Source organism: Urocitellus parryii, chromosome 5 (assembly GCF_045843805.1).
Source record: "Urocitellus parryii isolate mUroPar1 chromosome 5, mUroPar1.hap1, whole genome shotgun sequence".
Taxonomy (NCBI): domain Eukaryota; kingdom Metazoa; phylum Chordata; class Mammalia; order Rodentia; family Sciuridae; genus Urocitellus; species Urocitellus parryii.
This window is the reverse complement of record NC_135535.1, coordinates 12,116,183-12,128,256: the sequence shown is the minus strand read 5'-3', so window position 1 is coordinate 12,128,256 and position 12,074 is coordinate 12,116,183. Positions and strand designations below refer to the sequence as shown.

At 54.4% G+C, this 12,074-nt stretch overlaps 1 protein-coding gene across 1 annotated transcript; it reads left to right on the top strand.

The window, feature by feature from the left end:
• Positions 1–1,708: 1,708 nt before the first annotated feature.
• Hmox1 (heme oxygenase 1) lies at positions 1,709–8,480 on the top strand. Its single transcript, XM_026409984.2, has 5 exons — positions 1,709–1,799; positions 3,213–3,333; positions 4,833–5,324; positions 6,312–6,411; positions 7,884–8,480. The coding sequence occupies exons 1-5, from the start codon at positions 1,777–1,779 to the stop codon at positions 8,012–8,014; spliced, it is 867 nt and encodes a 288-aa protein (XP_026265769.1). The 5' UTR covers positions 1,709–1,776; the 3' UTR covers positions 8,015–8,480.
• The last annotated feature ends 3,594 nt before the right edge of the window (positions 8,481–12,074 follow it).

Sequence of the window (12,074 nt, the reverse complement as noted above, 5' to 3'; positions counted from 1 at the left end):
GCAGGTGTTGAGTGGGGTCTGTCACGCCGCAGTGTTGTAGCTCAAAACAGCACAAACTTATTGTCTGGGATGCTTGAGGTCAAAAGTCCTTGGGTGGTGGGGCAGGGCTGGGCCCCTGCTGGAGCTCCAGGGAAGAACGTACCCCCTGGCTGGGAGCAGCTTTCAGAAGCCCCCAGCCTCCATCTGGTCCGCAGAGCTGGGTGCCCAGCACCTCCAATCTCTGCCTCCTTTGTCGAATCACCTCCTGCCGCTGGAGCCATCTAGACTCGCTCTTGTGACATCAGGCCCAGGAGGACAGTCCAGGATAATCTCCCATCTCAAGATCCTTGACTTAACCCCGTCCTCAAAGTCCTTTGTCACATAGACAACCTATTCGCAGGTCCTGGGGATGTGGGCGTCTCTGGGGGTCTTGTTGGCCTCCAGCTGCTGGGAGAAGGGCACTTGGTTCATTGGGTTGCCCGAGGAAAGGGAAGGGGAAGTCAGGAAGCTGAGTCAGCGCTGGGCAAGGTTCAGGAGCTCAGAACGATGACATAGGCCTGCGCCAGCACTGCCCTGGGCCGCCTCAGCCTCAGCGTTCTCTGTGTGGTCTCTGTTCTAGCAAAGTCTGGGGGCTCCCAGGGAATAAGCTGGGGCCAGGAGCCAGGCACCCTGGGTCACTGAAGACTCCATCCCCAAATGAGGGCACAGCCTGTGGCCTTCCTGCATGGGGCCCCTGCTCCCCAGGTACTTAATAAGATGAACTTGACCTTCTGGGGTCCCTGAGTTGATAGGCCTGGACCTGCAAGTGGCCAGCTTTCAAATCTCTTCCCTCTTCCGCCTAAATCCTGGACCCTCTGTGAGAGGGTCTGGACTCTGGGACGGGAGGGTACAGTCTGGCTTCTAACTGCTATAATCCTAGCTCTGCCACCCCTGGCTGTGTGACATAGGAACATTATTAACCTGTCTGTGCCAAGGAGCTTACATGGACAAAAAGAGATGAAACGGTGATTGCACATATCTGGGGTGTGGCTGCTCTCAGGATTAGCTGTGGGGGTGCGTAGTCTGGGTTCTGCAAGGGAAAGCATTCCATAGCTCCTGGCTGGGTCACAGTAGGTAACTGTAGCTTGGGATGGTCCTTCCTGACAGCCCAGCAATGTTACAGCCATTTATTTGCCATCTTGTTTTGGAAAGCTTGGTCCTTGTCCCTGATGCCAATCCAATATAGAGGTTTTGAGAAAAAGAAAAAGGTATATTGCTCTGCTACAGGGGACTCCTGTCCCAGAGGCTGTGATTCTGCCCATCAGTAGGAACAGGGGGCTATTAAAGCCAGATTCCAAGGCGACATTCCACGCGGTCTCTGTTGGAGTGGTCATTCACTTTTAATCTGGGAGGTGGGCATTTCTGAGACCTTCGGGTCCCATCCCCCGAGTCTGGATTACTTCTTTGCAGGTGGGTGTGAGCTCAAGGACAGATCAATCTGCCTGAACTGGGAAGAAGGGTGGGTAATCCAGTGTCTCCCAGATTGGGGAGGGCAGGGATTAGGGAGGGGCGCTGGGGCCGAGCTTTGTTTCCCGGGTCACATGACCGCCGCCCCCAACTCCCTGCCGGCCAGGGGCCAGGGGCGGGCGGCGGGTGTCGCAACGCTCTGGGCCTCCGCTGGGCGCCGCCCACGTGACTCCTGAGTATAAAAGGCCGCGGCCCGCGCCTCGCAGTCACAGCCGCTGCCTGCTCCTCCGCAGTGCCACCGCCAGCTAGAGCCACCGCTCCAGCCAGCCAGCCAGCCAGCCCGCCCGAGACATGGACCGCCCGCAGAGCGACAGGCAAGTACAGCCCGGGACGCGGGGACCCGGGGGACGGGGCGAGAGCGCGGGACCGGGACCAACCTCGGGGACAGCGAGGGCCGGTAGCCCGGGTGCGCCGCCAGGGGAGCGGAGCCGGGGCAGCTGGAGGCACACGAGGCGATTGACAGGCGGCCCGTCCCCGCGGCGAGCCGAGCGGGGTGCTCCCGGGCGCGCCCGCCGTCGGGGAGCAGCTTCCCAGGTGCAGCGGGAGGCTCTGCCTGCGCTCATCCCCGCGGCTCCCGGGCCGGCGGACAGTGTCGCCTCCGGGGGGCGCAGCCGCAAGGACCAGAGCGCTACATCACCTGGCCTGTGGCTGGGCAGCTCGCAGGTGCCGGGGCTGGGACTGGAACCCCGATGTTCGAGCTCCCGAGGCTGCCACGCTCCCTTCTCGGCTTGTGTAGGGGGCTGCGGAAGAGAAGCGACTTCTTGACAATGGGGAGGTCACATGGCAGAAATGCTCCCAGAGTTTCTGTTGTTTGGTACAGGCACTGAGCCACATCCCCAGCCCTTTTTATATTTAGAGACAGTTTCCTTAGTTTGCTGAGGCTGGCTTCCAACTTGCAATCCTCCTGCCTCAGCCTCCAGAGCCATTGGGATTACAGGCCAGCGCCCCAACAGTAAGGGACTTTTGAGTAAAGCAGAATTTCTCTGGCTTTTAAAAATAGAGATGTTGAACCTAACGTTATGGGGTGTCATCTGAGATTTGTGGGCTTTTTTGGGAACTTTTTAGTGTTTATTTTTTAGTTTTCAGGGACACAACATCTTTGTATGTGGTGCTGAGGATCGAACCCGGGCTGCACGCATGCCAGGCGAGCCTGCTACCGCTTGAGCCACATCCCCAGCCCCTCATCTGAGATTTGTATTTGGAACTTTGGCTGAAGAAATGAATTAAATATTAGGCCTAAAAATGAACGTTCAGTGCAACCAGGCACAGTGGCACATGCCGTAATCCCAGCTGCTCTGGAGGCTGAGGCAGGAGGATACCAAGTCCAAATCCAGCCTCAGCAATTTAGCAGGCCCTAGGCAATTCAGCTAGACCCTGTCTCTAAATAAAACAAAAAGGGCTGGGGATGTGGCTCAGTGGTGCTCCTGGGTTCCCATCCCTAGGACCTAACATCAAGTTCAAGTGCTTCCACTGGCCAGCTCCCACTCACCCCTCTCCTTCATTGGGAGCAACTGGGGACAGGAATTGCCCCCTTGTTTGGGGGACTGTATTACATAGTGCTTTCATGATGACGAGTGTTTGCAGGGCTGGGATAGTGGCCTGTCATCGGCAGGCTGTCCAAACTCTACAGATCTGTGGGAGAAGCGGCCTCCTGAAGCCCTGGGGACAGCGGGTGGCACTTTGCAGCTCAGGGGCCACCCTTGATTTACCCTCCCTCGCCTCCACAGCTTGCCCCAGGATCTGTCCGAGGCCTTGAAGGAGGCCACCAAGGAGGTGCACGCCCAGGCAGAGAATGCTGAGTTCATGAGGAACTTCCAGAGGGGCCAGGTGACCCGGAAGGGCTTCAAGGTATGTGTGGCCTGGTGGGAACAGGCATGTGGAGGGTGGGGCAGGTGTTTCCCAGCTCCAGCCACTTACTAATGGGGATGAGGGCCAGAGATGCTTGTCCAAGGAAGTCATTTTCCTAATGACACTGAGGCTCAGACAAGAGAAGTGACCTCCTTGAGGTCACACAGCAAGTTTTTCATACATATGTACCTCAGTCCTGATGAAGATAAGGAAAGTCTCAGGGAGGTTAAGTAACTAACAGATGGTCACACAGCTGTGGAAAAGGACAAAATCAAAGCAAAAGCGATCTCATTTCAGATCTGGTGCTCCTGCCCTAATTCTAATTGAAGACCAGGGGTAGTGTGGATTTAAGCCTTGGCAGGACCATTTCACAGTGGAACTGTGGCATCTCCTAACATCCCAAGCCACTTTTCCTCATCTGTTAAATGGCATTTCAACAGCAGGAGTGACACACACCCAGTTGGTATAATGTGGCTGATGGCTGTGGGGGATGGAGGTGACTGCTGGAATAGGCCATCCCCAGCCACTGTGGACTTTGGATTGTGCCTATAAGTCAGTTCAAAGTGGATACTGGAACTGTGAGGGGACCCAGTGCTTGTGCCCATTATGCTGTGGGGGTGGTGCTTAGCCCTAGACTGATAGCCCTAGAGTGCTAAGTACCAGGCTGCTAACCCTGCCTGAACCATCTCCCTTAACCCTAAGCCCTCCTGCAGTGTGTAGTGGATTCTTCCCTTTGGCATGGGAGGGAACAGGAGTCCCATGGACCCTGGATCATCTCCTCCCCTAGGAGAGGGCCAGTGACTCCCCCGTGGTCACACAGCTGAAGACTGGCTGAGCTGAAGGAAGAGCCAGGTGTCCTAATTGAAAGCCCCAAATGCTCTGTACCAGGCTTCCTGGCTTTTTCTTCCTTCACAAGGAAGACGAATTCTGTCAGTGTCTATGGCTGAGAAGTAACTTGGACATTGTAACTTTGTCCTCATGGGACTCAACCTGGAGTATTAATGTGTAACAGGACTTCACCGAACCAAGGTGCCCGGCCTATTGTCCCACTAAGGTGGGTTCAGAGTGGGCCCCCAGGAAGGGGATTCCCTCTGCAGACTAATGCCAGGGCCCTTGCCAGTCTCCTGTGAGCACTGTCATTTGGTTTCCCCAGATTAGAGGGTCCTGGCGTCACAGGGCTGCACTGGAGTATTTCATTTCTTACTTGCAGTGCAATCTCAAGCCTTAAAATGGGAATAGGAACTGGCTTTTGGGTTTTATAAGAAACTAGCTGGGCCCGTGGCACATGCCTGTCATCCTAGTTACTCCGGAAACCGAGGCAGAGACTCACAAGTTTGAGGTCAGCCTTAGCAGGATTCTGTTTTAGGTGGAGAAAGTGCAGGATCAAGTTTTGCTTTCCTGAAACCCCTCTGGCTGCTGTAGGGGGACTGGGCGCTGCGGGAGGTGGAGCAGGGCCTGGGCTGCAGGGTCTTCGCAGCCTGACCTGCCGCCCGTTTCAGCTGGTGATGGCGTCCCTGTACCACGTCTACGTGGCCCTGGAGGAGGAGATCGAGCGCAACAAGGACAACCCCGTCTTCGCCCCACTCTACTTCCCCGAGGAGCTGCACCGCAGGGCCGCGCTGGAGCAGGACATGGCCTTCTGGTACGGGCCGAGCTGGCAGGAGGCCATCCCCTACACGGCAGCCACACGTCACTACGTGGATCGGCTCCAGCAGGTGGGGCGCAGGGAGCCCGAGCTGCTGGTGGCCCACGCCTACACCCGCTACCTGGGCGACCTGTCCGGGGGCCAGGTCCTCAAGAAGATCGCACAGAAGGCCCTGGACCTGCCCAGCTCCGGAGAGGGCCTGGCCTTCTTCACCTTCCCCAACATCGATAGCGCCACCAAGTTCAAGCAGCTCTACCGCTCCCGCATGAACACTCTGGAGATGACCCCCGAGGTCAGGCAGAGGGTCACCGAAGAGGCCAAGACCGCGTTCCTGCTCAACATTCAGGTGAGGGGCTGGCACCCTTCGGTGGCCACTGCCTCCTCCAGTGACCCTGTCTCATGGGGGAGAGGATGCTCTTGAGTATAGGTGACGTTCCTGTAGCTGTGCCAGACACAGGGAAGCCCTCTGTTAGCTACTGTCATCACGGGTGTGACAGTCACAGTGGAGGTACCCCGTGGCATCACCTAAGGTGTGCATGCACTTGTGTGTGGCCAGGTTGGCCCTGCAAAGGTGACAATTGCTGAAGCCAAGGATATTTTGTAACTGCCTCAAATCCAAGGGAAAGACTAGGGGTTGGAGCCAGCTCTGGAACACTGAGTCCTGGGTGAAGCTGGGGGGCTGGGGTTCACTGCCAGTGGTGCCCTGTGCTATTGCCAACCCCACCACCTGGAGGCATGTTGGGGCACAGGCTCTCAGGCTGGGCTCAAGTGCCCCTCCCTTACACCCTCAAATCCAGTTACTCCCCCTAGAAAGTCTTTCAGAGAGGTGTCCATGAAGAGAGGACAGGACACCCATTGGCTGGCTCTCCATCCAGGTTTTCCTGATTTCTCTGTATCCTGATCCTTCATCCTGATTTCTGCAACCTAATTCTTCATCCTGATCTCTGCATCCTCATCCTTCATCCTGACCTTTACATCCTAATCCTTCATCCTGACCTTTACATCCTGATCCTTCATCCTGACCTTTACATCCATACTGATCCTCCATCCTGATCTCTGCTTCCTGATTCTTCATCCTGATCTACTATGATATTGTATCCTGATCCCCATCCTGACCTTGCATCCTGGTCCTTCATCCTGACTTGTGCAACCTGATCCTCCAGGAACTGCAGATAATGAACACCCCAAAATACACCCTCCTTAAGAGGGAGCTTCACATATAAAGTCACGTGAAGACAGCGGGCTGCAAAAGAACACATGCATTGGGATTCCCCTCTTAGGGACACTGAAGGAGTGCCACATCTCCCTGAGCGGCCTGTCTCTTGTCTTCCAGCTGTTTGAGGAGTTGCAGGAGCTGCTGAAGCAGGACCCCGAGGACCAGCACCCCTCACAGGCAGCAGGCCTTCGCCACCGTGCCAGCAGCCGGCTGCAAGGTGAGGACTTCCTGGGCTCCCTTTGAGAGGGACGAACCGCTGGGGTCCTGCCCTAGCGGGGTCCAGGGGGTCCTGAAGTTGGCTTCGACGAAAAGGACGACAGGAGTCTTCAGTTTATATTTTTCCAGGATGTGACCTTTAGTTAATTAACTAATGCCAAACTACATAACCAGACTCTGTCTCCTAACCTATCACTAACCTTAGAGATTAGATTAAAGCTAAGATTAGATTAAAGCTAAGATTAAAGCTACTTAATTCCTGCACTTTTTCTCAAAACAGCTTTCTCAGTTGTTTCTTGGCTTCTGAGTCAAGGTGACATGTCTTAACTTTCCTTAATCATATGGTGGGCTTTGTGCAAGAAGCATAATGATTAGGCTTTCTAATAGGCTGGAAATAGGGGCCTGGGTCTTAAGTTGATATAATCAATGTGGTGACCTTTCAGAGAATGATTGTCCATAATCAGTTTTGTCCTCAATGTACTGAGATAGAGGAGCATAGAACAGCCTTCAGTAAATAGATATTTACTACCTGTTCTAGCCACCTGAAGTAACACTCCTGTTAGGAACATGAACATGCTTTGCCAGCTTTCATCATCGTGACCTTGTCAAACAGTGGGACAGGGAGTGCATGCCACACCTCTTGGTCTGAAGGCTGGGGGGCTGGGGTGTGGCTCAGGCAGGTGCAAGGCCCTGGGTTCAATCTCCAGCACTGAAACATCTCTGGGCTTTAATTTCTTTTTAATTTTAACACGGCAAAGGACACAGACAGGAAACACAGGCTCTTCCAAATCCTTGCCCCCCCCCGCCCCCCCAGTAGAAAGGGGTCTTGAGGCCCAGGCCTGAGCGTTACTCCCACAGGCCTCAGGGGCTTTCCTGTGAACACAGCCTGAGCCACCCTATGCCTGCCATGAGGGCGACTCTGGCCTCCAGAGGCCTCTCCAGGGCTCCATATCAGGATGGGGCCAGGCTTCCTACCCATTGTCTGACTCCAGAGACTGCCTGTCCTGCCCACTCCGACCTCACAGCTGGCTGGGACTGGTCCCCTGTAAATGAGGGGGGTGGGGCTGAATCTGAGTTCCAATCTCAGGTTCCACTTTCTAGCCTCTCTGCAAACCTGCAAACACAGCCAAATGAACACCCCAAAATACACATCCCCAGTACCGTGTTTCTCAGAGAACGTGGGTCTGGGGTGAGTGTACAGCCAGGGCTCCGGGTCAGCGATGCAGGCGCAGGAGCCTGAAAGCCGTGCCCAGCGGGGCTTTCTCCCCATGGCTTTGCTGAGCACAGAGCAGGCCCCTGGGAGAAGCCCTGAGCTTTCCGCCTTGCGGTTGGCCAGCAGGACACCTGTGTGTTCTTGGGGAGCCCTGGCATGGGTGGAAACTACACTGGAGTCCAGGGCCTCTGCCATCCCTCAGTGGTGGCAGGTGCCCACATCTGCCACCTGCTGCTGACCTGGCCTTCCTTCTCTTTCAGACTCCATCCCTGCGGAGCAGCCCCGAGGGACACCCCTGCTCAGCAGCCTCTCCCAGACGCCACTCATCAGATGGCTCCTCACTCTCAGTGTCGTGGTGGCCACGGTTGCCATGGGGTTTTATGCCTTGTGAACCCCAGCATGCTGGCCCTAGGGCCATGAACTGTCCAGCGAGGGCCTTCCTTCTGGAGAAGGGGAATATCTTGGGCATCGGAGGCTTCGGGGGCTCCGATCCTGTCCCTCCTCCCCTGGAGGCCTCTTCCCCAACCGAAAGCACACCCAGCGGCCTCACCTTCCAGATCTGGCCCCCGGTTCCTGCAGGAGAACTGGCCACAAGTGGCCTCTGTCGACCCTCCAGTGCCCTTGCTTCAGTGTCTGTTGACAGTGGCCACAACCACTTTTCCGTGCGCCGAGGCAATTTTTATATCAATGAGCAGAGATGTTGTGTCGTGTCTGTGTTGGAGCCAGGCTGCTCACGTTCAGCCTGAGCTGTGGTATTTTGTTCTGTTGTTTTTTATGACAGGGTTGGGGGGTGTTTGACAGCCCTGTGACCTTGGTCTCTGTAATAATAAATGACGCTGTCTGATGTTTCCACCAGGTGTTTTCCTGGGCTTCTGCCCTTTCCCCACTTCCTGAACGCCTGGCGGAGGGGCAGGGATGGGGTTGGCAGCCCTGGTTTGGGATGTTGGGCTTTGGCACCCCAGGTGAGCTTCAAAGCACTTTGAATCACTGAGATGAGCCCTGCTGCTGTGAGGGTTTGCTGAGGATGGGGTGGGAGTGAGCAGATCCTAGGGTGACATGTATTGTGGACAGTGACAGGGAATGGAGGGAGCTCCCTGGGCTCAAATGCGACTGCTCTTTGGGGTTAGTTACTTGGCCTCTGTCTCATGCATATGGGCCTACCTACCTCACCTGTCACGAAGCAACTGGGCTGCACACTAAATGCCAGCACCCTGAGCTGTTGTACAAGGAGAAGCCAGTGTTCTGATTCTTGTATCCGAGGTCACTGTAGGTGACCTCACCTGCCACCTTTTTTTTAAATCACTTTTTAATTGTTGATAGAACTTTATTCATAGGGTGCTGAGAATCCAACCCAGTGCCTCACACAGGCTGGGCAAGTGTGGGCCCCCCCCCCAGCTATAAACCCAGCCCTCAAACAGTTAACCAGACTGAGGGTCAGGAAGGATTTCAACCAAGCCCTTCCACTAAAAGCTGTGACATACTAAACACTGAGAAAGTGCAGACCCTCCACTGAAGGTGTGCAGGGCAGTGCAGAGGGTGAGGCTCTGGGAATCTGAGTACCTCCTGCTCCTGCGCTTGGTTCCGGCCCTGCCACTCAGTTGAATCTTGGCAAAAATCACTTCAAATCTCAATAAGTACGACTCCCTCCTGTGGCCAGAGGGAGTGTTCAGTGGTATTCAAACACCAGTCAGGGCAGCATTAGAAGCACCTGGAGCCAGGTGGGATGGCACACACCTGAATCCCCAGAGACGAGGCAGGAGAATTGCAGGCTCAAGATCAACCTCAGCAACTGGGTGAGGCCTTAAGCAATTTAGTGAGACCTTGCCTCCAAAAAAGGGGTGAAGGGGACCTTAACACATCCCTGGTGGGTTCTTGATTTATGCTATGGGAAGGAATTTCAGGATGTGTCAATAGAGGCACAAGCCATGGGGCAGAGCAGCCTCGAGGGAGGGAGCTGTGCTTTGGGATCCTGGGCTCTCTGAGGAATCTTGTTAATCTTAACCTGAGAAACATGGGGGCGGCATCTGCCTAAGGAGCTGATTCCTTTGATCTTGGAGCACAGAGCAGCTCACAGGTTTCTGATTCTTAGAACAAGCTGGCGTCATTCAGTTAATAGATAGCATTTGCACTATACACATATCAAGGTTTTTGAACATTGTTTCTCCAGGTTTCTATTAATTAGTCTAAAAATATGTTCTGTCCATTAACCAAACGTATAGGCACTATTTAACCAGGATTACAGCACTCAAGATTTATTGGACATCTTAAGAATTCAGGCCAACAGGAAAACAGGCCTGGCAGGTGGAGGTGAGGGCATTCATGGAGGTTTTGGACTTAAAGCTACAGCCCCTTTTTCTTTTAAAGAGATTTTTAAAATATTAATTTTTTTTAGTTTTCGGCGGACATCTTTGTTTGTATGTGGTGCTGAGGATCGAACCCGGGTCCCGCGCGTGTTAGGCGAGCGCTCTACTGCTTGAGCCACATGCCCTCTTTTATAACTTTTTTTTCAGTTGTTGATGGACCTTTATTTTATATGTAGTACTGAGAATTGAACCCAGTGCCTCACACATGCCAGGCAAGCGCTCTATCGCAGAGCTACAAGCCCCAACCCCTGCAGACCCTCTTCCTTTCCCTGTTTGTCTTCTTTCTACCTCTCCTACCTTGGTCTTGTAAAATTGCCCAGGCTGGCCTCAAATTTGGGATCCTCCTGCCTCAACCTCCCAGTAGCTATGATTACAAGAGTGCACCACAGCACCCAGGTCTTCTGATTTTTTAAAAAAATTAATTTGGTTATAATTGTACACAAGACCTTTATTTTATTTTTTTATGTGGTGCTAAGGATCAAACCCAGCTCCTTACATGTGCTAGGTGAGCGCTCTACAGCTGAGTCACAACCCCAGCCCAAATCTGATTTTAAAAGAAATTGGGATGAAAATATTTCTGCGGGTCCCTAAGCATCCTGAGGACTGTGCTTGCCCAGTTTCTCAGCCTACCGTCCTGCTTCACCCTCTCCTACCAGGTCTTAGCAGGTGGGGACAATGCACGCAGGCTTTTCAAAGTCAAAATAATTTTTTTGGTATTGTCTAGGTCCACTTTGTGGTGCTGTAACAGAATACTTGACCCTGAGTAGTCTACAATGGCTAGAAATCTCTTTAGCTCAATGTCCTGGAGACTGGGAAGTTTAAGTGGAGGGGCCAGCGGGATCTGGCAAGGTCCTTCTTGCTATGACATCCCGTGGTAGAAGGAAGAAGGGCAAGAGAATGAAGGAGACAGCAAGGGAGGACCCAACTTCCCTGATGTTGGAAACCCACTCCAAAATAACACTTTAATCCATTCAGAAGGTCGGTGACCCCAATACCCAAACACCTCCGTTAGGCCCCACGACCCAACACCACTGCACTGGGCATCTTCTCCAACGAGGAAACCTGGGGACACATTCCAACCACAGCAGATATTATGCCCCTTCTCAAATACGGGAAGCCGCTGAGCTCATTTTTATCGTCGTTTTATTTTTGCGGTACTCGGGATGGAACCCAGGACCTCCCGCAGCTCCAACGCTGAGCACGTCCTTAGCTAGATATTTTCCTTAGTTATTGCGGCACCAGGGGTTGAACCCAGGACCGCTTAACCTCTGAGCCACATGCTCAGCTACACCCCCCCCCCTTTTTTAAATTTTAAAACTGGGTCTTTCTGAGTTGCTCAGGGACTCACTCGCTCAGTGGCTGAGTGAGGCTGGCCTCGAATTTGCGACCCTCCTGCCTGGGCCTCCGGAGCCACCCGACTTGAGGCTCTCAGTAAACACGTGTCCCGGCGTAGAGAAGCGGGTCCCCGGCGGGTTGCCGGGGCGGTGCCGGAGGACGCGGCCCAGGCCAGCCCTTTCCCCAAGGCTTTAGGCATCGCCAAAGGCTGTAAAATCCACCATTAGAGGGCAGAACAGCTCCTTAGGACCGGGCCTGCGAGATCGGTGGTCCTCCGCGGGTGGCGAAGGGACCGGGTCACCATCTGTGACTCACTGTCGCCTCTGGCTGTTGGGGTGCAGCGAGCGGCGTGGCACCCTGCAGTCCTTCTCGGGCCCGTCTCCCGTTACAAAACGGGGCAACGGGACCCTATCATTTCCGCCATTCTGTTTTTTTCTCCCCATGGCTTTGGATGGAGTCATTTGCTCTTGAGACCTTAAAAAGTCTTAAGAGAAGGGCACAGCAGTCCTCAGCCGGCGGCGCGCCCTCCCGCCATCTTCGGGCCGCTCCGCGTCTACCGCACCACTTCCTTCCAAGTCAGAAGTTTCGCGCCAAATTATTCCGCACACAAAATGGAGCCCGGAAAGAGGCGGGGGCATTACGTCACGCGAGCCACATCCAATCCGCTCCGGCAGCCGTCCCAAGAGGCGGGACTCCCGGGCTCAGAGCGGTCCAATCGCTGGTCGCGGGGCCCTGAAGAACCAATGGGAACGC

Bases quoted from the DNA above. Each gene is read 5' to 3' on its own strand.
- Hmox1 (XM_026409984.2), top strand. From the start codon at position 1,777: ATGGACCGCCCGCAGAGCGACAG. The intron at 1,800-3,212 runs GCAAGTACAGCC...TCGCCTCCACAG, and splicing joins GACCGCCCGCAGAGCGACAG to CTTGCCCCAGGATCTGTCCG. The intron at 6,412-7,883 runs GTGAGGACTTCC...CTTCTCTTTCAG, and splicing joins TGCCAGCAGCCGGCTGCAAG to ACTCCATCCCTGCGGAGCAG.